The sequence below is a fragment of the Dasypus novemcinctus genome, chromosome 1 (genome assembly GCF_030445035.2).
Source record: "Dasypus novemcinctus isolate mDasNov1 chromosome 1, mDasNov1.1.hap2, whole genome shotgun sequence".
Classification (NCBI taxonomy): Eukaryota; Metazoa; Chordata; class Mammalia; order Cingulata; family Dasypodidae; genus Dasypus; species Dasypus novemcinctus.
In genome coordinates this window covers 43,309,994-43,335,996 of record NC_080673.1, presented here as the reverse complement: position 1 = coordinate 43,335,996, position 26,003 = coordinate 43,309,994, and the positions used below count along the sequence as shown (strand labels likewise).

Genomic DNA, 26,003 nt, shown 5'->3' with positions numbered 1-26,003 from the left:
TTTCTGCGTGATGGAGCTGGACTTAGATGGGATCTCTTTTCACAAGCCTTTCATGCTACTTTACTGGAATTGTAGTTGGTGCTGGGGCTTAAGATATATCCAGGGGATTTGAATCTCTGAACTGACAATATGATAGCCAGGCCCTGAGCCTCAGTAGACTTCAGCTCCTACACTCTGATTTATTGGACTTACCCCACTCAGCTGACATGAGTGTCAACCACCACACCATGGAGCCTGGAGTGCCTACAACTGAAAGCAGAAGGATTGCATCCAATATCCATGTGGAATCTAAACCCCCTCTTGACATAGATGTGGACTGGACACAACCAAGCCAAGGTCCACAGGAAGGAGGAATACAGTAAGGATCAGAGTGGACTTAATGATATCCTATTCATGAACTATTGTGGTTAATAATCGAGAAAACGTGGCATTGATGTGGAAAAAGTGGTCATGGTGGCTGCTGGTTGCGGGGAAGGGGAGGAAGAGATGAGATGTGGAGGCATTCTCGGGACTTGGAGTTGTCCTGGGTGGTGCTCCAGGGACAATTGCCAGATCTTGTATGTCCTCCCATGGCCCACTGGATGGAACGTGGGAGAGTGTGGGCTATGGTGTGGAACACGGGACATGGGGTGCAGCGATGCCCGGAGATGTACTCACCAGATGCAATGGATGTGACATGATGATGGGGGAGAGTGTTACAGTGGGGGGAGTGGTGGGGTGGGGGCGGTGGGGGTGAATTTGGACCTCATATTTTTTATATGTAATATCTTTTAAAAAAATGAATAAATTGAGTAGAATTTGAAACAAACAAACAAACAAAAAAACCAAAAACTTCCACATGGATGTTTATAGCAGCTTTATTCATAATTGCCCAAAATTGTAAGCAACCAAGGTGTTCTCCAATAGACGCATGGATAAAAAACAAACTGGGATATATCCATACAATGGAGTATTATTCAGCAATCGAGAAATGAGCTAGCAAGCTACAAAAAGTCATGGAGAATGCATAAATGCATATTGCTAAATGAAATAAGCTAGTCTGAAAATCATACTGTGTAATTCTAGTAGTATGAAGAGAGACAATAAAAAAGATCAGTGTGATCAGGAATGAATAGTTGGAGAACAAGGCGCGTTTAGGTAAGTAAAACTATTTTGTATGATACTGTGATAGTGGATACATGGCATTATGCATTTGTTGAAACTCAGAGACTTGTACAACACACAGAGTGAGTGCTTTAGTTAATAATAATGCGTCAGTATTGTTTCATCAGCTGTAACAAGTGTACCGCCCTAACGCAAGATGTTAGTAATAGGAGAAACTGTGTGGGGAGAAGGGGGTGGGGTATATGGGCACTCTCTGTACTTTCTGCCCAATATTTTTATAAATCTGAAACTGTTCTAAAAAATAAAGTCCATGGGGAAAATATACCTATAATTTACCTATAGAAAAATTCGCAAAACATGCATGTGCAGCTCAGTGAGTTAAGAAATGTACACATTTGTGATCACCAGCTGTGTAAAGAAATAGAATATGGACAGCAGCTAAGCTCTCCCTCTTGTTACACTTCCCTCTTTGAGAGGAACGCTAGCCTGGCTTTCGCTTTTCTTTCTATTTTCCCACTTAGGAAGGCATCTCTAACAATATAGTTTAATTTTATCTGCATTTGAACTTTATATAAATTGCATCCTGCCTCTATTTTGTCATCTCTCGCTCATTAATATGTAACATATGCATATAGTTTGTTTTCATTACTGTATAGTACTCTCATATGAACATACCATAGTCTATGTAAATATTCTGTTACATAGACTGTGTGTATAACTGTTTTGCTGATAGGCATGTGGATTCTCATCTTTCGTTGTTGAGCAATACTTCTGTGAATACGCATGTGTACATATGTATATATATATATATATATCCTGGTGTCCATGTGCATAAGTTTCTCCAGAGTATTTTCCTGGATATATATATATATATATATACACCCTATACTCATCAATTGTCAGCTTAGTACTAGATAATGTGAACCAGTTTTTCGTAAGTGATTGAATCAACTTAAATCCTTCCAGCAGTGTGTGGGAGTTCCTGTTGTTTTTCATACTTACCAGGCATGCTTAATCTTCATAGGTCAGCAGTAAAAAGCCAATAGCAGAAGAAAGGAAGGTGATTTCAGGCATATAAAAAGGAGTGAGAATAAAAGGGTATATTGAGGGAAGCAGATGTGCCTCAGCCAGTTGGGTGCCCATCCACCATACGGGAGGTCCCGGGTTTGGTCCTGGTGCCTCCTAAGAAAAGAAGGGGTGCAGATGCTGCCCTCCCTACAACAAGCAGATCCCACAAGCCAGGAGATGCTGCAGCCTTCAGGGAGTGGGTGTGACTGAGGCCGTTGGGCACCTGCCTCCCATGCAGGAGGTCCAGGGTTCAGTTCCCGGTGAATCCTGGAGAAGTTGAGCAAACAAGGAGCAGACAGATGAAAGAACCATCTGGGGAAGGGCAGGGATAAATAAAGTAAAAAAAATAAATCTTAAAAAAAAAAAAGGGTGTGATGCGCTTGGGAGGAAATTGCAAATACCCTGATAATGACACTAAGTTAGAGACCTCAGGAGAAGTGGTGGGAGACAAGACTGGAAAGAGGCTTGTGACTGTGGTGTGCTGAGGACTTTCACCTTTATTTTAAAGGCAGTGAAGCAGGCTGAAGTCATCTTTTTAAAAACTTGCTGTTATAGCTGTGTGGAGGATGAGGGGGAGCGAGGCCTGGAAGGTGTAGCCTACCCCCTCTAACCCAGGTGAGAAATGAGACAATGCAGGTTCATAGGGGTTGGACTCCAGAGGGCTTAGACAGTGTTGCCACTTCTCTTGAGTGTGGGGAAAGGGAGAAGAGAAGCAGGAGTCTTGGTTTTTGCCTAAGTGACTGCATTGGTGGTGGTTTTGTTTGCTAAATTGGGGGTTCAGAGAGAGGGTTTGGGGTCACGGTGACAGTAGTGGAGCATGGAGGACGTTTCAGACATGTGGCATGTGAAGTCTTTAGGCTGTCTGAGTGTAAGAGAGGTCTGGACTGGAGATGTCCTCAGTGTTTGAGCCCTCGGTGTCCAGGTGGTTAAAGCCATGGACAGGCTTTGCACCTGCCCAGGGAGAACCTGAGGAGAGGATGTGGGCTGCCTGGAAGGGTGGAGGAAGAGGGTCCTGAGAAGCAGACTAAGGAGGGGCAGCCAAAGAAGTCAGAGGTAAAGAAATTAGATCGTGGAAGCTAAGGAAAAAAGTATTTGTAGAAAATGAATAATGACTCATGTCAAATGCTCCTCAGAGAAGGCACCAACTGAAATTAGATAGAAAGATGGGCCATGCAACTGGCTGTTAGGAAAGGTGCTTGTGGAGCAGAGCAAAAGTTTTTAGTCAGTGGAGTGCAGGGAGCAGAAGTGATGCTGCAGTGGTTGAAGAGCAAATAGTAGTGCGAACGTGGAAGCAATAAGTGAGGACTGCTCTTTAACTTGGCAGTGAATGGGAGCCAAGGGCACACTGGCTGGAGTGCAATGTGGAGTGAAGAGAGGGGAGTTTGGGGGGGTCGTGGATTGTGTGTGTGTGAAGTGGGAGACCCTTGCATGTGTAATCCTGTAAAGAGGCTGTCTAGACACACCCCTAGAGGGACTTAGCCTTGAATAGGAGGAAGGCACCTGTGTCATTAAGAAGGGAAAAGAGTGGGCGAAAATTGGCACAGATTGCAACCAATTTGTGGGGATGAAGGTTTTCAGAAAGCAAGAAATTGGGGAGCTTCTAGCTTTTAATAGCCTTTTACCTCCTAAATAGTAGGCAGTTTATTTGTTATTAGTTTATCTCTTCAACAGATACCAGGTATTACTACATAATTGTAGACACTTAGTCAATCTGCTAAATATGAAATAATGCAAACTGTTTTTGAATAAATGTCATTTCTAAGAGGGCATTGCCTTGCTGCTGGAGGGAATTTTAAGGGAAATTAAGAAACATTCTGTTCCTTTGTGTGCTTGGCAACAGTTCTTTAAATTATGTAACCACCTTATTCTATCTATCCTCTTTCTATACAGAAAGCAAATTCTCTGTTTTGTTTGTGTGTGTGTGTGTTGTTGAGGTACCTGGGGCTGGGGATTGAACCTGGGACCTCATATGTGGTAAGGTGGTGCTCAACCACTAAGTCACATCAGCGTCCCTGAGTTGGTTTTCACGTTGGTTCTCACATTTGTTTTGCTTGTTGTTTTTTGTTTTTTTCCCCAAAGGCACTGGGATCTGAACCTGGGTCCTCCCATGTGGGAGGCAGGAGCTCAACTGCTTGAGCCACATCCATTCCCAGCAAGCTCTTTTTTTTTTTTTTAAGATTTATTTTTATTTATTCCCCCTCATTTCCCCTGCTGTCTGCTCTATGTCCATTATGTGTTCTTCCGTGTCTGCTTATATTCTCATTAGGTGACTCTGGGAACTGATCCTGGGACCTTCCAGAGTGGGAGAGAGGGGATTACTCTCTTGCACCACCTCAACTCTGTTTTGCTACGTCGTCTTATTTTCTCTCCGTTGTGTCTCTTGTTGTGTCATCTTGCTGCGCCAGCTTTCTGTGTCGACTGGCACTCCTGCGCGAGGTGGCATTCCCTTGTGGGCTAGCACTCCGTGTGGGCCAGCCTGCTGTGTGGGCCAGCTTGCCCTCACCAGGAGGCCTGGGCATCAAACCCTGGACCTCCTGTATGGTAGACGGGAGCCCCACTGGTTGAGCCACATCCATTTCCCAGCAAGCTTTCTTTATACTGAGTAGTTACATCATCACAGTTTGCAAAGTGATTTCCACCAATTACTTACAGTCAAAGAATTCTTCAATGTTATTTTTCAAATGTGTGTGTGTGAGTTAAAGAGAGAGAAGAGGAGAAAGAGAGAGGAGGGAAAGTGGGGATGAAAGAATATGCCAGTTAGCCAAAACCGCCAGGAACATACCTGTAGTTGAACAAGTGGTTTTATTAATAATCACAGTGAAGAAGAATGCACATTATACAGAGCCATAGAACATCTCAGTAAGAGGTGTTACACTCTATTACAGGATTTGGGCTTTGGTTAAGTAATTTTGGGGAGGATTTAAGGAAGTAGAGACTCTTTCCATATTGGCTATTATCAGAAGACAGGGCAATTCTATTTGGGTATGTATTAAATGTTATCTATAGGAAGGGCAGACTAGATTGAGGATGAAGCTATAACTGGTAAAGAATTAGCAGTCATGCAGTAAGAGAAAATTTAGTATTTTGTGGGTTGCTCAGTGACTTTTTTTGTCTCATGTTATCATGGTCTTAGAGTGACCTCGGTTGATATAGATATTCTGTGAGACTGTTTATATCCAACAGGAGAACAGAGTGGTCTTGCTGTAAATGAAAGAGAAGTTCTGGATGGCAGGGACTGCTTTATTTATATATTCTTTTATTAAAAATTTATTTTACTTATCCCCCCTTTCCCCATTGTTTGCACTCACTGTCTACTCTCTCTGTTTGTTCATTGTCTGCTCATCGTTTTTTATGAGGCACCTGGAACTGAAACCTGGGACCTCCCAAGTGGGAGGGAGGCACCCAATCGCTTGAGTCACCTCTGCTCCCTGCATTTTTTTTTTATACTCATACACACAACACACACATATATATATATTACACTCACATACACCCACAAAAGTCCATATGTATCCTAGTTTAACTCTAATTTTTTAATGAGACTGTATTCTTTCCTTGTAGTTTTGGCAAGTGCTGTTTTAATAATATTGGCAAGAATTCAAAGAAAATTCTCTAATACTGTTGTATTTTATCAGTACATCAAGACTTATTACTTTAGTGTAAACTTTTTCAGCTATATCAGCATAGAATGTGCTGCCATTTGAAAGCTTGTTATATACTGAGGAATGAGCAGAAAACAGAAGACTCTTGATCCGAGTGGAAAGGAGGATCATTTTTAGAAATATTTAGAAGATAGAATAGACAGAGCTTGATGCAAGAATGTAGTAGGTGGGGAGACCAGAGGAGTGAAAGATGACACCTAGGTTTCCAACTGAGTAGCTTGAACACAAAGTGATATCACCAGGATGAAAAGAGAGGGAGGATGACAAGTCGACAGGGAGTAACAACTCTTAAACAAGAATCCCTGCAGTGCATGAACCCAGTTGGGGAGTGTGATTGCTTCTCATCAATCTTCTATGTGTCAGGAATTGAATAGAATAATAATTTATTGATGGATTGATTAACAGCAAGTAACTTTCCAGGTAACTAAAATCGTACATTCTTTTGCCAGCATCTCTCCCTGTAGGCAGAGCTACCTAAGTGACACATTACAATCAGGAGATTGTTTGATCTGGGTGGGGACATTATAAGGGCAGCTGGCCTGGGTATCTTTGTGGCTGTCACTATCAAGGTTTGATGCATCTGTCTGTACAGTGGGAATTTATGTGCCCAGTGTATAGAAACACAGTCTGAGCCCAAAACCTTGTCCTATGTCTCTGTGCTGAAATATTGGGTACAAGAATGCCACGGTGGTTTTCATATTGTGGCAGCAGCAACACATGAGCTGGTGCATAACAGGTACTCAGGGCATCTGTATTTGATAGAAGAGCACTCTAACGTGGTATCTGTGCCTTCAGGTACAGAGGAGGGGTGTGAGGCTCTGTCTGGCAGGATTTGCCCACCCTGCTTCAGAACTTGACACACTTATTGTAGAACTGGTCTGTATGTTTTTAATCAACATTACAAAGGAAGGAAGGGCGAGAGGGAGGAAGGGAGAGAAGGAAACCATTAAAATCTATTTGTGACCACACACACAAAACTTAAGAGGCTCTCTAGACTTCTTTGCATTCTGATATCCTGATAGATTTAAAAGGTGGCTCTACTGGTTGTTGTGTCAACTGTACAGGGACTAGATCAAGGAGATCCGATGTATTAAATTTGGTCTTATTTCGTCACTCCTACCATTGTCCTTCCCTTTATATTGGTGTTTTAATTTCCCTGGCTGCTCAAGCAAATACCACACAATAGTTTAAACAATGGGGATTTATTAGCTCAGGTCTAAGGGTATGAGAAAGCCCAAACGGAGGCATTCTGGGTCTGATGCTGGTGATCCTTGGCTCCTCTGTCACGTGGCAGTGCACATGGCAGCCTCTCCCGGTCTCTCCCAGGTTCCGTTTCCACTTCTTGCTTACTGTAGCTTTCTCTCTATCTGTCTGAGTTTCATTCTCTTATAATTGACTCCAGTAATAGGATTAAAACCCATTCTGATTGAAGTGGGCCACGCCTTTGCGGAAGTTAATCTCATCAAAGGGTCCCACTTACAATGGGTTCACACCCACAAGAATGGAGTAAGTTTAAGTACAGGTTTTTCTAAGGTACATACAGCTTCAAATGCCCACAACTGGAAAAATGTCAGCTGACTTATTTATCTATACTCTCAAAAAAAATTCATTTTCTCTTGCTGAGATTCCTTATTTTTCTTCCTTCTTATAGTTTATATCAGAATGTACAATTAAAGTGTTATCACAGGTTAAAACAGCTGTTTGATGTGAGAGTTACTTTCTTAATAAAATTAAAGAAAAACATAATTGCTTATTTTTGCTCATTAATACATAGATTTCTATTTTATGAAATTGGTATCCTATTTTTAAAATGTACATACCATTTTCTCAAATGATCGTATTGTAGAAAATGATTTAGATAAGCCTACAAAGCTGAAAAATCTCTAAATGGTGGTGATTGTGCTAGATTTCAAATTAGGGAGGTAGAAGCAGCATTGAAGACTGTGATTGGTTCTCTGGTTACCTTGGGCAGTGGCCTTATTGTGCCTTTAAATAGAAGACACTGCTTCTCATTTTAGACCCTTCTTACCTATCTGATCTATAACTGAATTATTCATGTGCCTTTGGGAAAACTTTTTCTTCATTAGAGAGGATTTCTAGAACATTGTGATCATAGTTAAATATAATATTATATTAATGGATCTTCCTCAGGAATTCCCTTTCATTATTGGTTGTTTTTGTTTTAAGCATTTCCAACACTTAAGATTTACCTTGTAATAATTGCATTAAAATGAAATTGTTATTCTGAATATGTGAAAAATAATGGATTGTTTTTGAATTAGAAGATAACTTAGAGAAAATCTTAAAGTGTAATACTCTTATATGTGAAAAGGTTAAGGCTCAAGGAATTGGCTGACTTCTGCATTTTCTGAAGGAAAAAATGGTATGCTGACATATAATTTTGGAACTTAAAAAAATTAAGGCATATTTAATTGATGAACCATTTGACAAATAGTATATAGCTTTTATGCTGTGCTTAATAAAAATTAAGCAGATGCCTCATTAAGTAATGGATTAATTATTTTTACTACTTAATAACTTTAACCATTTTAGTAGATATAGAAAATATTTTCTACTTTGTTTTTCCATTTTAAATTTGCTTTCTTTAATTAAGAAAAATAAATGCCTGAGGTATGTTTCTTTGAGCTGTCAAAACTCTTCCTTCATTTTGGTGATACTTTAATTGATTGCATAAATGATCCTATAACTGAGTATAATTTAGTCAACTATGTGAAGATGTAGTAATTATTCTTTGATTAAGACTGATATTAGTAATTGGAAGGAGAAGGATAATTGAAAGAAGGAAAATTATATGAATGTATTTTGTGATATAATTTTTTTTCCAGATGAGATTTTTAAAAATCAGATTTATCAATAGTTTTTTTTTTTAACAAGGAGGTACTTTAGAATTCAGGAGTTTCCATCAGTTAACTTTACAGATAATGATACTGAGAACCAAAGTGCAGAGGAATGAATTATCCAAGATGACACATTTGGTCTGAATAGAAACCAGATCTCATTCTGGTTTCTTGGCCCAGTGCTTTTTACCCTAGAAACCATGTCATTCTCTCAAAACCAATCTAGAAGCTTTTAAAAAGAAGGAAGGAGAGAATGCCAAGAAGGCCAAAGAAAATGATGTCATTAGTCCTTCAGAATCTGTTAAGTTTAAGAGTTTGCTTAACGGGTCACTAGCATCTTGTTTTTCAGGCAAACTGCTCCTATGGTGGAGTTAGTCATGCTAATAGAACTGATTTTTGTTTTTTAGGTGAGAGTTACGTGTGTGCATCCAATGAACCATTTCGTAAAGTTGATTACACCAAAAATGTTAATCCGAACTGGTCTGTGAACATCAAGGGTGGGACAACCCGATCCTTGGCCGCGGCCTCCACTGTGAAAAGTGAAGTGAAGGAAAGTAAAGATTTCATCAAACCTAAGTTAGTGACTGTGATTCGAAGTGGAGTGAAGCCTAGAAAAGCTGTGCGGATCCTTCTGAATAAAAAGACCGCTCATTCCTTTGAACAGGTCTTAACAGACATCACCGAAGCCATTAAACTAGACTCAGGAGTAGTCAAGAGGCTCTGCACACTGGATGGAAAGCAGGTAAGATGCTCCTAGACCCCTTCCTTTACCATTGAAACTCTTCCTTTACCATGGTGGTTACATATTTGACAACATAAATTCAGTAGTGGTTAGGAATTAGTCTGGTAGTCTCACTCAAGGGTTTTATGTGTACATGTGTTTATATTATTAACCTTTGTCTTGAAAAATGTAAGCTACTTACCTTTCTCTCACATATCTCAGGGTGAATATTGAGAAGTCCTTTGCCTATTTCTTTTTGCCATTGGAAGGGAAAATGTAAACTTTTGAGCCAAGTTTAAGTTGAGGAGACATCCCATGTTAAGTGAAATGTTTAAGAATAAGAATAGCCATTGACTAATAGAGTCATCTGGGCTTTGGTAAATCACAGTAGTCAAAATTACGGGTATTTACCATTTTGAGAAAAGCATTCGCCCCAAACTTACGTATAATATGAAAAATGCATTTCAAAAGAAAGTAATTTTATAGGAATGACCATACGAATTTCTTAGTGAACAATGGAGGTGATTAATCAGCGTTTCTTAAAAAATGAAGACACATTTGCACAGGATAATGAAGGTCCAATTATGGTACCAATACACCAGAGACTCTAAGGGACTAAAATAGGAGGGGAGGGGGCAATTTGCAAGAATGCACGAATAGCAGTTATACAAATACTGAGTTTCATCACAATTAGATTATCATTCTGAAATAGAAACATGTGGGTTCTGAAGTATTTTTTTCCTAATCAATGAAGTTAAATTGTTTATATTTACATTGTATTAAAAAATGGTTCCTGACATTAAATTTGTTTCTTCATTCCATTTTGTTTCTTCCCTCTAATACTTAATTTTATTTTAAAGTGTTTGGCTCATGTAGTCCTGAGAATGTAACAATTTAAAATACTGGAGTGGTGTCTTCTGGAAAAACATGATCCGTGTAGTTTCTAATTTTCTAGACTGTATCTAGTTATTAGGTTGTTTTCTGAAACACTAACAAAATTTTATAAATAGGTTATAAAAATTCTAGTAGATTATAGTAAGTTTACAGTGACTTTTCTAATTAATTTAATTAATGATTAGAAAGTATAAATCCCATAGCAGCTGCCCCAAGATATGTTTACAGTATGAGTTAAAATAGACACTTTTTACAACTGAGTTAATAGCACAGAACAATACAAAACACCTTCAGTTTCACTTTGGAAGTAAGTGAAAATAAATTAAGCCACAGAAAAAAGTGAATTTTTAAAATAAATTGCTGATTTTTGATGAGTATAGGGAAGATGGGAAATAGACAAATATTTAAAATACCTAACCAAAGGCAAAATGAAAATCATAAGTATACCAAATTATAAAAACTTGGCACATAAACAGGAAATGAAGATGAGATTTTTAAAAATTGGAGTACCATGTACAACTCAAATTTGGAACTCTCCAAATGAATAACGTTCTGAACACATCTAAGTGAAATGAGGTTGAACATTTAATTGATGTAATGATTAAAATTTTCATAGTTACCAAAAAAATTAACTTTAAACAAGTTCCAAACTAGAAAATGTAAACTAAAAAATGTAAACTGAAATACAAACAACTAAAAGTCAACATATTAAAGAATAATACCCTATGATGAGTGGGACTTAGGCCAAGATTTAAGATGCCTTATGTCTTAGTTTCCCAGTTGTTAAAATAAAACAAACCACACCGTGGGTTGGCTGTAACAATGGGAATTTATTACCTCATGGTTTTGAGACCAGAAGAATTACAAAACTGAGGTGTCCAAAAGGTGATGTTTCTCCCTGGAGACCTTGGTGTTCTGTGGTGCTTGCCGGCAATCCTCGGCTTCTCTGTCCCGTGGCAGTGCAAAAGGTGGCATCTTCCCCGTTCTCCGCTGGGTTCTGTTCACTTCCAGCTTGCGGCTGCTCCCGTGGCCCCCCTCTGTGCTTATGAAGACGTCAGCTGTAATGGATTAAGGTCCACCCTCATTCAGTTGGGGCACACAAAGGTCCTGTTGACAAATGGGCTCACACCCACAGGACCAGGAGTTGGGCCTGCAACATGCCTTTTGTGGGGGACGTGATTCAATCCCCAACAGCTTACTATTAAAAAATCTGTTTATACGTGAGATTTATAAGATACACAAAATACATACAACTACACAATCCCCAAATATTTTGCAGTGGCCCTTGAAAAGATACAAAATCCACTTGGAGATTTAGTAATAAAAAATAGAAGATGATTTCTCTAAAACACTAAAAAACAAAATCCCTATCTGAAACCTGTGTATCGATACATAAATGAGATAATGGAAATATTTCTATGAAAATGAGGTCTAAGATAAGGCTGCCTGAATAGCACCAGTATTCAACACTATTCTGTACATTTTTCCTGATTTTTACTTAGAGCTTAATGCAATTTCGGTAAGAATCTAAATGAGACTTTCTTTTGGGAGGAGGGAGAATACCTGACAGTGATTCTAAAAGTTAATTTGGAAAAGAAGCAGGAAAATTTTGGAAATAATGATAAATGGTCTTTCATGCTACCAGATAGTAAATCATCATTTTCATACTATACCAGAAATAAATTCCAGGTGTTTGGAAAATACAGATGTCAGAATGAAACAAAGGAACTAAAAGAAAGCATGTCAGTGGTTATGATGAAGCAGAAAAGGATTTTCTAAACATAAAAGTTGTGGGAAAATCACAAAGGAAAATGTTGATTGGTTTGACAACATAAAAATTAAAAATTTCTTGATGTCATAAACAAGAGTTATATGTTTTATAATAAGTTGTAGCAATTTAATATGACAAAGACTAAGAATACAATGGAAAAATGTATGAAAGGCCAAATGGATAAATTGGAAAGAAAGAAATACAAATAATCAACATTAGAAAAAGTTCAATCTCACTAATAAAAATTTGAATTAAAGCAATCATATTTTTTTAATATTTAAATTTGACAATTTTTAAAAACAGAATATGTCTATTATTAAAATGCAGTGAATTGGCATTCTCTGAAATATGTATTTCTTGAGCTGTATGGGAAGCAATGTTAATATGTGTAACTGTACAAATGTTTATATTATTGAACCAATATAGTAACCTCTAGCAATTTTTCCTAAACAACCTGAGAGACAAATATAATTACGGCATGAGGATTTTCATCCTAGCACAAGAGCAAAAGGTTGGAAACAGCTTAAAATTTCTAAAGTAGAAAGTGGTTAAATTATTTCCATCCAGCTTATATGTGGTCTTTGAAAAGTATATTTTGGAGAATATTTAAAGACATGGGAAATGTTTAATGAAAAAATGCAAGAAACAAACTTTGAGTAGTATTTTTAATTTTTGTGTTAAGTAGAGGAATTTCTTTTTTAACAAATTCAAAAGGAAACAGGATTATAGTTGTTACCCAAAATGGAATATTTTTTCTCATTTCCACTAACTCTTCCTCACTTTCTGTTAAAAAAACAAAAACTCAAACATGGTTTAAAAGAAAGCAATGTTGATCTCAATCAAATTTTAGAAATTAAAACTTCTGAATTCCTGAAATTTTAGCATGTTGCTATAAAATGTGACAAGTATCACTGTGTCACTGTTTATGCCTAATTAACTTAAACACTATTTTGCATGTACGAAGAAAAGAGATGCTTTTTAACGTTCAAATAAAATATTTATTTGGAAAAATTACAGATTTCATTTTGATAGCTTCAACTTTGGCTATCACATTTTCAGAGTGCCAGCTATCCTTATAAGCTATTGTCTTCTTGGTGTTATTTTAATATTGTACCATGGGTGGACTTGCTATTCTTCAAAACTTTGTCTGCTTTTGGTTGATAAATATTTTGAGTATAAAGTGAACATTAAATCTTGTTTTGAGATAACATGTTTATGAAATATGTTTTGAAATAACATTGTTTTATGTTTAAGATTAATGCAAATCTTCAGGCAGCGTTTGTTTTGATTTTTTTTTTTTAATAAAATGATTTTGTTTCTATGGTATATAAAATATCTGCTCTCTGAAAAGTCTTCAGAAAAAGACAGCTCTTTAGATAAAGGAAAAAAGTGAGAAACGAACTAAGAGCTGTAAATGGGTTGTCCCAGCACAAAATTTTAAAGTCTGCCTTAAATTATATATTTTTTCTGGTTACTTCCTACCACGATTCTTTTCATGTTAAATTAAACTTATCTTTGACACAAGGAAATAGATTTTAAAACTTTTAGGCAATTTATTATAAAGAGTCACTGACCCCATCCTAAACTCATGCTGAGTTTTAAGGAGTCCTGGTTATCTTTTATGGGCCTGAAAGTTTTCCTGATTGAAGTCACGATGCTGTGCCTTGTGCCAGTCCCAGTTATGCAGTTAAAACAATGTCCTTTGAGTCCTTCCTAAAATCAAAATGGATAATCACATCTTCCTAGTAGCATTGACTCCATTTGTAAGACTGATTAGTACAACTAATTCCTGTATTTGATGTCTCTTGATCAAACCATTTCAAAGAACATAATGTTTTCAGGTTATATGCATGTTAAGTTGGGTTTTCTTTGGTGTAGACCAGTGGTTCTCATCCAGGGGCAGTTTTGCTCCAAGGTGACACTTGGCACTGTCTGGAGGCACTACTGGGGGTAGAAGTGCCACTGGCGTCCAGTGTGCACAAGCCAGGGATGCTGACAAATATCCCGCAATGTACAGGACAGCCCTCTCCAATTCTGTGTTAAGAGTTATCTGGTCCCAAATGTCAAGAGTGCTGAGGTTGAGAAATTTTGGCATAGAGTAAGTGAAATGATTTGAAAGAACATGATACTTGTTAGACTATTAACTTTGTTATCAATTACAGCACATACTAAACTTCACTTCATGACTTGTTGATGTCCTCCTAATGTTATCTAATTGAGTCAGGTGTGATGTTGGAATATCATGGACTCTATAGACTTTATTTATTTATTTACTTTAAATTTATTATTTATTTCTCTCCCCTTCCCCCCCCCCCCAGTTGTCTGCTTTCTGTGATTGCTTCTATCCTTATCAGCAGCATGGGAATCTGTGTTTCTTTTTGTTGCATCATCTTGTTGTGTCAGTTCTCTGGGTGTGAAGCACCATTCCTGGGCAGGCTGCACTCTTTCACGCTGGGTGGCTCTCCTTACGGGGTGCACTCCTTGCACATGGGGCTCCCTGACGTGGGGGACAACCCTGCATGGCAGGGCAATCCTTGTGCGCATCAGCACTGCACATGGGCCAGCTCCACATGGGTCAAGGAGACCCAGGGTTTGAACCACAGACCTCCCATGTGGTAGGCGGATGACCTATCCATTGGGCCAAGTCCGCTTCCCTCTATAGTCTTTATATCTTGAATTTCTCTCTGTCTTCATTGTATGAGGCTGAAGTGTGCTCAGGAAGTAGAGTTTCTTTACAGGGGCTTAAATAAAGATATCCCGAAAGATTTTACATGTGTTTAAAATGAAGTGTAAGAAATCATGGTTTAATTTTATGCATTTTCAACAATTTAATACTTAAAAAATGATGTCGTGATTATTAATTTTAAAAAATACAAGCTATGTGTTTGTAGATGTGATGACTAGAAAGCATGATATATAAACAGAAGATATAATTATGCTCCTCAAAGTATTTTCTTTCAAAGTGCAATTCAGATTAAAAGCTTCATTTAAATGTTTCTCTTTGAAAAAAAAAACCTTCTTGAACTCTTAAGTTAAAGGGATTGCATAGGAAAACAAGGTTTACTTTTTAAAGTTTTGGAAAATCAAAGAGTGACTTTCTTATAATAAATTACAGCAGGAGAAGTTCTTTAAAATTTTCTTTATTCTGTTAAGGGACTGAAAAGTCCAAGTATAGCTTTTGTCCACATGTGTAAAAAATCGGGCATTTAGCTTTTCCAGAAACAGCAGAGATTTAACATAAAAGAAACGTATTTTGTGGAATTTTGGAACAAGTTGATTCTTGTCATGGGCAGAGGCAAAACAGACTCAGAAATTGCTAGCAGTTGATGCTTGGGGGGTAAAACACTTCCAGACTTTGGGACCACTGCCAGTCTTAGGATGCCAACATGGGGACCAGGGCAACCCCTTGTAGTGCCTCCAACTTTTCAGTCATCTTAGTACTCATGAAGGTCTCCGTCCTCACTTTTTAAAAAGTTTAACTATTTCATGGGTACCAAAATATAAATAATATTTATTTTATACCTTACTTTACATACTCTGGCATTACATTTCCGAGGAAAGGTTCATTTCTTTGTAATGACCTGAGTATACTTCTTTAAATCAATCTCTTTTCAAAACTTGCTACATAAAAATCACATGGTTGACATGTGTTCATAACTATTTTTTACAATTCAGTTAATCTTGACACAGTTTTTCCTTAAAGTAGATGAGGACAGAATTTGGCCTATAATCCTTCCACTGCTCCCACTGCAATGCATTTCCTTTTGTAGGTGATAGAAATCCAGACAACTGTGTTTTGTCCCAACTGCCAGATACATTCACAACTCAGAAATGCGGGCAGCTCTGCCCCATTTCAAGTAATGAAAATTTATCCCAACCAAGAGTCACTAGACTAAGAGCAACTAGTGTAATTTTTCGTTACCCAGGAAGGCCAGGCATAGAAAAGGAGAGAAAATGGTATTTTGTTCTTTGATCCCTGATCTAAGCAGATTTACCTCAGAGGGGAAAAAAACAGTGTGAAGTGGGAGTGGGGGATTAATCTTTGTTTATGATTTGTTGAACCCTTCTCACAGTGTGATCTGAAAAGTAGAGGGAAAGAAGGACATTTTAAATATCCCTCTTTTTCATTTGAAGTTTGTACATTTTGCATTCTGATATTCACTGTATACGCAGTTTCCCTGACCTTAAGTGATATTTTCTCCTGTTAATGGGAAAGTGGAGGAAAACACTGAAATCCTCAAGTTACTTTTATTGCAAGTGAGAAGAGAAAGAAACTATTTTAGCTCACAATGAATTATGCAAAGTATGGGTGAGAAGTTAAAAAATGTATCACAGCATACTCTTTTTTTTCCCTTTAATCATTTCTTTGATGTCTAAACAATGGTAATGCATGGAATATAAATATTGTGTCAAAGTGTAATTTTTTTTAAAGATTTATTTATTTATTTCTTCCCCCTCCCTCCATTGTCTGCTCTCTCTGTCCATTCGCTGTCTGTTCTGTGTCTGCTTGTATTCTCATTAGGTAGTTCTGGGAACCTGGGACCTTCCAGAGTGGAAGAGAGGCTGTCATTCTCTTGTGCCACCTCAGCTCCCTGGTCTGCTACGTCTCTTATTGTCTCTCCTCTGTGTCTCTTTTTGTTGCATCATCTCATTGCACCAGCTCTGTGCATGGGCCAGCACTTCTGCATGGGGCAGCACTCCTGCACAGGACAGCACTCTGCATGGATCAGTGCTCTGTGTGGGTCAGCTCACCACATGAGCCAGTTTACTTCACCAGGAGGCCATAAGTATTGAACCCTGGAGCTCCTATATGGTAGACTAGAGCCCAGTTGCTTGAGCCACATCCACTTCCCTGAAGTTTAATTTTTAAGTTGAAATTTTATGCAGGGTCAAAATTTTTTTCCATTTATTGAAGTATATCACTAATACACAAACATACATAAACAATAAGTATAATAATAATAATAGTAAAATTTGTGAACTTATAAGACAAACATATGTAACATCATACAGAGCTCTCATACCTCATCCTACCACCAATATCTTGCATTGCTGTGAAACATTTTTCACTAATGATTAAAGAGCAGCCTCAAAATATTACTACTAACGAAAGTATCTTACATTTGGTATATTTTTCCTCCAACCTACCCTATTATTATTATTATTTTACATAAACAATAAATATATAGTAAAAGTTGTGCTTACAAAGCAAACGTGTAGCATTATATAGGGGACCCATACATCAACCCACTGCCAACACTTTGCATTGTTATGAAACATTTGTTACAAAAGATGAAAGAATATTATCAAAATCTTACTGCTAACTATAGTCCTTATCTTACATTTGGTATATTTTTCCCCAACCTACCCTATTATTATTTTTTACATATAATTTTATGACAGGTTGTAAACTTACAAAACAATCATGCACATGTTTCCCATACAACACCCCTCTATCAACACATCACACTGTGGTGGCACATTTGTTACAGATTATGAGATAATATCAGATTATTACCAGGTCCATAGCGTACATTTGGCACACTTTTTCCATGCTCTGACATTATCAACATAGTGCATCTTTGGCATAGATACATGAATATTACATTATTACTGTTAACTGCAGTCCATAGGTCATTCCAGTTGTATTTTTCCCATGCTTCTCCATGTTCCCACCACCCTGCAATAGGGATTTATATCTGCTCTAACTCACAAAGGACACTCTTGCATCTGTGTCATCAACCACAATTCTCATCCATCTCTGGGTTTACTGTGCTATTCAGTCTCTAGATTATTCTCTAGCTTTCTGTCAGTTGACATTTACATCCCTAGACTACCCTTTTCAGCTACATTCCCATTTATACACCAGCTCTTACTCACTATAATGTGTTACTGTCGACTCTGTACATCTCCACACTTTCATTAAAGTTAAGTAAGACTTCTACATACATTATGTAACAGTAGTCCATCTCAGTCCTGCTCTTATCTCCTTTAAGAATCTACCACCTACCACCAGGTCTTGAAGATATTGTCCTACATTTTCTTCTAGAAGCTTTATAGTTCTTGTTTTTATATTTAGGTTTTTGTTTCATTTTGAGTTAATTTTTGTATAATGTGTGAGATAGGAGTCCTCTTTCCTTCTTTTGGCTGGGGATATCCAGTTCTCTCAGCACCATTTTTTAAATGGACTATTCTGCTTGAGTTGGGTGGGTTTGACAGGCTTGACAAAAATCTCTTGACCCTAGATGTGAGGGTCAGTTTCTGAACCATCAATTGGTCTGTGTGTCTGTCTTTATGCCAGTACCATGCTGCTCTTTCCACTGTAGCTAGTAGTATGATTTAAAGTCCGGAAGTGAGAATCCTCCAACTTTGCTTTTCTTTTTTAAGATGTTTCTTGCTATTCAGGGCCTCTTACCCTTCCAAATAAATTTGATAATCTTGCATTTTTAAAATGCTGATAGAAATTTTATCAGGATTGCACTGAATCTGTGTATCAATCTGAGTAGAAATGACATCTTAATGATATTTAGTCTTCCAATCTGTGAGCATGGAATGTTCTTCCAATTATTTAGGTCTTTTTTTTTTTTTCTTTTAACCATGTGTTATAGTTTTCTGAATACAAGTGCTTTACATCATTGGTTAACTTTATTCCTAAATATTTGGGTTTTAGCTGTCATGTTTTATTTTCACCACTCTTTTGAGACTTTCAGGTACTTTTACTAATATAAACTTCATTTCTAGACTGTCTTCCAAGCCGCTCTCCTGTTATTTCTTTTCAGTCTGTAGCACTCCCTTTATCTCCTGCAAAGCTGGTCTCTTGGTTGTAAACTCTCTCAGTTTCTGTTTATCTGTGAATATTCTAAACTCACCCTTATTTTTGAAAGACAATCTTGCCAGATAGAAGACTCTTGGTTGGGAATTTTTCTCTTGAAGTATCTTAAATATATCATACCACTGTCTTATTGCCTCCATAGTTACTGATGAGAAATCAGCACTTAATCTTATTGGGTGTCCCTTAAATGTTATGCATTGCTATTCTTTTGCTGTTCTCAGAATTCTCTCTTTGTCTTTGGCCTTTGACATTCTGATAAGTATGTGTCTTGGAGTTGGTCTATTCAGATTTATTTGGATGGGAGTATGTTGTGCTTCTTGGACACGGATATCCATGTCCTTCAATAGGGTTGGGAAATTTTCTACCATAATTTCTTTAAATATTCCTTCTGCCCCTTTTCCCATCTCTTTTCCTTCTGGGACACCTATGACACATATATTTGCACTTCTCTTGCTATCCTTTAGTTCCCTTCAACCTTTCAATTTTTTTTCCATTCTTTTCTCTGTCTCTTCTTTTGTATGAGGCCATTTCTTCAAGCTCACCAATCCTTTCTTCTGCCTCCTCAAATCTTCTATTACCTGATTCCAGACTATTTTTTATTTTATTTATTGTACTTTTCATCCCCATATGATCTGCTATTTTTCTGTGTATGCTTTCAAATTCTTTGTCCTAATCCAATGTCGTCTTAATATCCTCAATCCCTTTGGCCATCTCATTGAATTTATTAAGGAGATGTGTTTGAATATCTATAATTAGTTGTCTCAAATCCTTTATACCATCTGGAGGCTTATCTTGTTCCTTTAACTGGGCCATATCTTCCTGTTTCTTGGTGTGGACTGTAATTTTTTGTTGGTGTCTTGGCATCTGGGTGCAGTTCCTTAATTTAGTTTAGGGCTTTCTTGCCTTGTATCCCTTGCTGTTTGTGTAGTAGGAGTCAAGGATGTAGTTGGTGCTGTAAGCTGTAGAGGCTCAAGCTGCCCTCATTTCCCAGGGACTGATGAAGTATCTTCTAACTTTCTCCTTTGCCAGGGGTGGGGGTCAGAGCCACAGCTGTGTGTAATAATCCAAGTTGTGCATGACTAGACTATAGTCACCCAGAGAGTTTGAAGCTGCAAGCCACTTTTTCCCCTGCCTGGGGTGGGTCCGGACTGCAGGTGTGGGCAACATTCTAAGCCATGTGAGTCCAAAGTGGCAACAGTTGCCCCAATAGACCCAGATAGACTGGTGCAGGGACCGCCAACTTCCTCTCTGCTAGGTGGGGCTGAAGCCTAGGCTAGGGCTGCAGGCTGGTCTAGGTGCAAGAAGCTGGTCCCTACCAGCACTATGGTTTTCAGTCAGCCCATCTTCCCAGGCTACTGGCCTCTTTCTGACTTGGACAGGTTCAAACTTCCGCTGTTCTTAGGGTTATACTTTAGCCTGCCAAATTCACTAATCAGTCGCTGAAATTGATAGCCAACCATCTTTTCCTCCCCTGTTTTTGGGAAATGGAGCTTCCAGTTCCAGCCATAGAAGAGCTCCTGAGTTGGCTTGCACTGCAAAAGTAGGATGATCACTGGCCTCTGCGACGTGGCCTGTATTTTCCCAGGCTGGTGCAAGTCCTTCCAGCTTCTTCCCTGCTGGAGTTGGGGCTGGGGCTTATGCTAGAGCTCAATCTGATCTGGATGGAAAGAAGCCAGTTCCTACCTGCACTGTGATTTTCAGTCTGTCCACTTCCCCTAATGCCTAATGCCAGGAGTAGAGTTAATATGGCAGCTACCAGCATCTTTCTGACTTGGAAAGGTGGAAACTTCAGCTGTTCTTAGGATTATACTTTGGTCTGCCAAATTAACTGATCAGTAGCTGAAGGTGCCGAGTTGTCTCTTCCTTCCCCATTTTTTGGGAAGTGGATCTTCTATTCCAGCTGCAGAATAGCTCCTGAGGCAGCTTGTGCTTCCAGTGGAGGGTGAGCACTGGCCTCTGGGGTAGGGTGTCCTACTTAGAGATATTCTCTGCAGATGAGCAATCGCCTCCTTCAATTCTTTCAAGGATGTTGCAGGATGCTTTTCTGGTCTCCTGGAATCCTCAAACTCTTGTTTTCAATAGCTCTGGGTGATTACTAACTGCCCTCTAGCACAAGCTGATTCTATGAGCTCCTTACTCTGCTGCCATCTTACTAGTTGTCCAGGATCAAATTGTGATACCTAAAGTACATTATTTTTGTTCTGATTTTTTTTTAGTGATTATAAGAATGGATTATTACAATATATAATTTTGCTACAGGTATATATATATATGCGGCAGCGGCGGTCTGAGCCTGGCCGAGGGACAGGCGGCCGTGGGCCAGGCGACTCTTCCGGGAGGCGAGGGCGAGGCAGGAGGCTTGGCCGAGTCTCCGGCGGAGGCGTGCAAGGTGTGGAGGGCGGCGGGGACGAAGGAGACGAGACACCCTTGTGGAGCTGTAACAGAGCCCTTTATTCGGGGATGTACAGAGGTTATATAGGGCTGTCGCGGGGGCGGGGCGGAGCTCTTGCTGGGATGCCCTATAAGGCGCGCTGGGGAGACCCGCGGCAAGGATTGGCTGTGGACCACACGGAACTGCAAGGATGGGAGGGGTGCTGGGAGGAGTAGGCGTTTGCGCAGCGGGGGACGGGGGTGTATTTGCTAGGGGAGAAGGCTGGTACCTGAGGTGGGAGAGGTGGCGGCAGGGGATTGGCTATTGCTATTGCTGGGGCTTGAGCTTCTTAGGCTGTGGCGGGAAATAGAGAACAAGGCAGTTGCGTGGGGGGGAAGGGAGCGGGAGAGGGAGGGGAGGAAGAAGGGTGGAGTGGCAGGGGCCGACCAGATGTTGCGTTTAGGCGGGAGATTATGGGCGCAGCCTCTGCTGGTGCTTGGACGGGCTTGAGGGCGTCACGCCCGTGCCGGCTGAGGACGGGGCCGCCCATTCCAGCCGCCCTGTAGTAGGCCCGGGCAGGCTGAGGGCTTGCGCCCGTGCCAGCCACCCTGACCCCTGGCTCCAGGCTACGCGTATGCCTTCCGCCGGGGCTGGCCGTGCCTAGGGAGGCTTGCTGTCCCACATATATATATATGTATAAACACTTAAAGGTTTATGGAGGGAAGTGGATATGACTCAAGCAATTGGGCTCCCATCTACCAAATAGGAGGCCTAGGGTTTGATACCCGGGGCCTCCTAGTGAAGGCAGGCTGGGCCATGTGGCAAGCTGGCCCACATGGAGGTCTGCCCCGTGCAAGTAGTGCTGCACCCCTCAGGAGTGCTGGCCCACGTGGAGAGCTGGCACAGCAAGATGACACAACAAAAAGAGATACAGAGGAGACACAATAAGAGATGAAGCAGACCTCTGCTGGGAGGGAGCTGAGGTGGTGCAAGAGAATGATCACCTCTCTCCCGCTCCAGAAGGTCCCAGGATCAGTTCCTGGAGCCGTCTAATGAGAAATACAAGCAGACACAGAAGAACACAAAGTGAATGGACACAGAGAGCAGACGATGGGGAGGGGGGAAGAAATAAATACGTAAATATATTTTTTAGAAACGCTTTATGGACTGGGTGGCTGGTGGTGGATAAGCCTGAGGACTGCACTGGGCACGTGGCAGCTGTGTTGGCTGTCCTGAAACACCCCTCTAGCCACCATGGGGCATGGCTTCAGGCTGCTGGCGCAGGCACTGGGCCGGTGTAGCCTGGGCACTGCCCATGGCTGTGGGCACAGAACAAACATTTGGCTTTTTGTTAGCTCCATGGCAAGGGTTGCACTTGGTGGGATGAGCAGCTTTCTAAAGAAAATGTCCCATTTATTAAGCAGCTGGTCTCTGATGAAATTAAAGCCCCACTAGCAAGTAAACTGTGGCCTCTGAAAGATGAACCGTGGCCTGCACATCCTTGGGAACCAGGTTCCTCTAGAGGTGGCTTATTGCGCTGAAGCTGGGCATGATGCCTTTATGGACCAAGGATGGTAAACAGCATGTGGTCACATTACTTCAGGCACAAGGCTGTCATGTCTTAACGTACACTCCGAAGGAAAACCTTAATGGAAGAATGGCAGCCCTAACTGTAGGAGGAAAAACTGTATCACGTTTCCGAAAAGCTGAAGCCATGTTGGAATTTTACCGACAACTTGGATTGCCCCAAAACGGAAAATTTAAATCTTTCATGTGACAGATAACACTGTAATTAAGCCAGGCACTCCACTTCATGCTGTGCACTTTCACCCAGGACGGTATGTGGATGTCACAGCTCAAACTATTGGTAAAGTTTTTCAAGGCGTCATGAAAAGATGGGGATTTAAAGGCCAGCCTGCTACTCATGGTCAAACGAAAACCCACAGGAGACCTAGAGCTATCTCAACTGGTGATGTTGCCTGGAACTAAAATGCCTGGACAAATAGGAAACAGAGATAGGACAGCATTTGGACTGAAGGTGTGGAGAATAAATACAAAGCACAATATAATCTATGTAAATGGCTCTGTACCTGGACATAAAAATTGTTTCGTAAAGATGAGAGATTCTAACCTGCCTGCACATAAGGACTGCTGTAAAAATCTCCCTTTCCCTTCATACTTTCCTCATGGAGATGAGGAGGAACTCCCAGAAGACTTGTACGATGAGCATGTGTGTCAGCCCAGTGCTCCTTCTGTCGCCTTCACCTGATCTCACCGTGGGCAGAATCTCACATGCCCTGTGGCTTTCAGCCCAACAGTGATGCCCAGGGACAAGTCTCCCATCCTGGCCGTGATGGTACTGCACTTGCCATCTTTGTCAAGGGCACAAATACATTAGCCATCCCCAAAACGAGTTTTCTTAGGAAAATGACCACATTAAACACCATTTTAGTAGATTGGATGTGCCAAATATTAAAGGACTGTCAGTTTGCATATTAGCAAAATCTTTGTAGTTTGTGGGCATCATAGGACACGTTTCCTAAATTGTCCTAAGGTGTATATATATGAAACTTCTTTTACTAAAGAAGATTTTGTCTATCTTTGTGAGGGGGTGGTTGTGAGCCCTGGGGAACAATATGGGGACTATGTTGTAACCTATTTCAATAAACCATTTCCTAAAATTAAAAAAAACAAAAACTTTATGGAAATATTTTAGCATAAAAATTTATGATTATATACACAGTATTATTTCAGGCATGCATATTAGTGATGAGCAAAAGACTATTAAGCATAGAAACATACTACATTAGAATAAAATTGTATGAGAGATACAATAGAAATAGGAGCTTAAGAAAGCTAGTGAATGAAATAAAATTCCCAATGTTAAAGAAACCATTTGTTCACGTTTTTTAAGTGGACAACGGATGTCAAATCATTACAGCAGATTTCATTGAACACATTTAACAAGTGATAAAAACTTTTTTTCATTTTCGTTTTCCTTTATTCTCAAAAATCATTTATAAAAATATATATTGAATATGGATCATCATTTGGGAAATACAGGTATATTTTGTGATGATTATAATAATAGCTAACATCTAGTGAGCACTTACTATGTAAGACATGACATTTGTGCTTTACGTTAGTAATATTCTTCACTTATAACAGCCCTGGGAATTAGGTACTGTAATTCTGGTTTTACAGTGGGGAAGCCTAGCCAAAGAGAAATCAAATAACCTATTCAAAGACCTACAGCTTGTGGTGGAGTTGGAATTCACACTCAGACAATATGATTCAATACCTTCCACTCTTCACTGCTGGTTTGCAGTCCTCTGTGACTCATGAAACAGATATTTTTGTCAACCTCTGTGACATGCTTCAGTGATAACGATGAGGGACAGGACAAATAACAATAAGCTAATTAGGTTTTTTTTTGGAAAAAAGGGTTTAGAGTGATGCAGTTTTACTTGGGGTCAATATAAAGTGTATAATGATAAGTTGTATTGTAAAATTATACTTTCAAGTATGATCTGAGAAGCCAAAAATAGGTTAAGCAGTGGTTATTTGCTTGACCAAAAAGATAACCTTTTTTCTGGATGATTTATTTTATAGATTTAGTTTTTAAAAACTTAATGTAATATTGCAGAAATGCAAAACCCTTCCATTTTAACACTATAGTTTTTTTTAGTGGTAGTAAGTTATTTCCTCCCAGAGTATAATTTTATTTTTCTTAAGATTTTATTTATTTATTTCTCTCTCCCCGCTCCCATTGTTTTTGTACTTGCTGTCTGCTCTCTGTGTCCATTTGCTGTGTGTTCTTCTGTGTCTGCTTGTCTTATCCTCAGGTAGCACCATAAAAAACCCTGGGACCTTCCAGAGTGGGAGAGAGGTGCTCAGTCTCTTGTGCCACCTCAACTCCCTGGTCTGCTGCATCTTTTATTGTCTCTCCTCGTTGTCTCTTTTTGTTGTGTCATCTTGCAGCGCCAATTCTCCATGGGGACCAGCACTCCTGTGCAGGCCAACAGTCCTGTGTGGGCCAGCACTCCGTGTGGGCCTGCTCACCACACAGGCCAGCTTGCCTTCACCAGGAGGCCCTGGGATCGAACCCTGTGCCTCCAATATGGTAGACGGGAGCCCAATTGCTTGAGCCACATCCACTTCCCACTTTAGTTTTATAATTGAGTATTCCTGACCACATTTATATTTTCATATAAAGATTTTTTTTCTTTTTTTAAGGGAAACTTACCTAAGTAAAATAAGTATATTTTAATTGGAAACATTTAAACAATTCAGGAAAATGCAAAGAGTGAAAGTCCCTTTTTACATCTGCCCTTTATCATCATCAGTTCCATCCTACTTTTTAAAGGAAACCATAATAACAGTTTTATTACTGCAATTAAATATATATTTATACATAATTCTTGTATAGCATGATTTCTATGCATGATTGTGTATCCTTTTTTTTACATACTAATCATATTCTTTCATATTACATGATCTTCATTTTTCATATTTGAGTGACTGACCAATGTTTAGTTGGCTAGATATACCATAACTTATGGTATATCTGTTATACCAGCAATAGGATAAGAGAGGTGTATCTTAACATATTGCTGGACATTTGGGTTGTTTTTTTTTTTTCAAGTTTTACATTCCCTTATCCTCTGATCATCCTGCAGCCTATAGATTTTAACATTCTTTGGATCCTTTTCTTTCCTTAGA

The 26,003-nt window shown here is 39.4% G+C and overlaps 1 protein-coding gene and 1 pseudogene across 10 annotated transcripts in view; both read left to right on the top strand.

Annotated features, from left to right (window-relative positions):
• The window catches only part of DCLK2 (doublecortin like kinase 2), a 187,030-nt gene that overhangs the window by 13,405 nt on the left and 147,622 nt on the right, over positions 1-26,003 (top strand). For all 10 annotated transcript variants that reach the window (XR_188638.4, XR_011648536.1, XR_011648537.1 and 7 more), the window contains exon 2: positions 9,100-9,434. Coding sequence is in view for 6 of the 10 variants with exons in the window: in XM_004469813.3 (XP_004469870.2) it covers positions 9,100-9,434 (335 nt within the window). In the remaining 4 variants the exon portion in view is untranslated. The remainder of the gene's footprint in view (positions 1-9,099; positions 9,435-26,003) is intronic.
• Positions 22,536-23,550, top strand: LOC139439712 (large ribosomal subunit protein uL3m pseudogene; annotated as a pseudogene).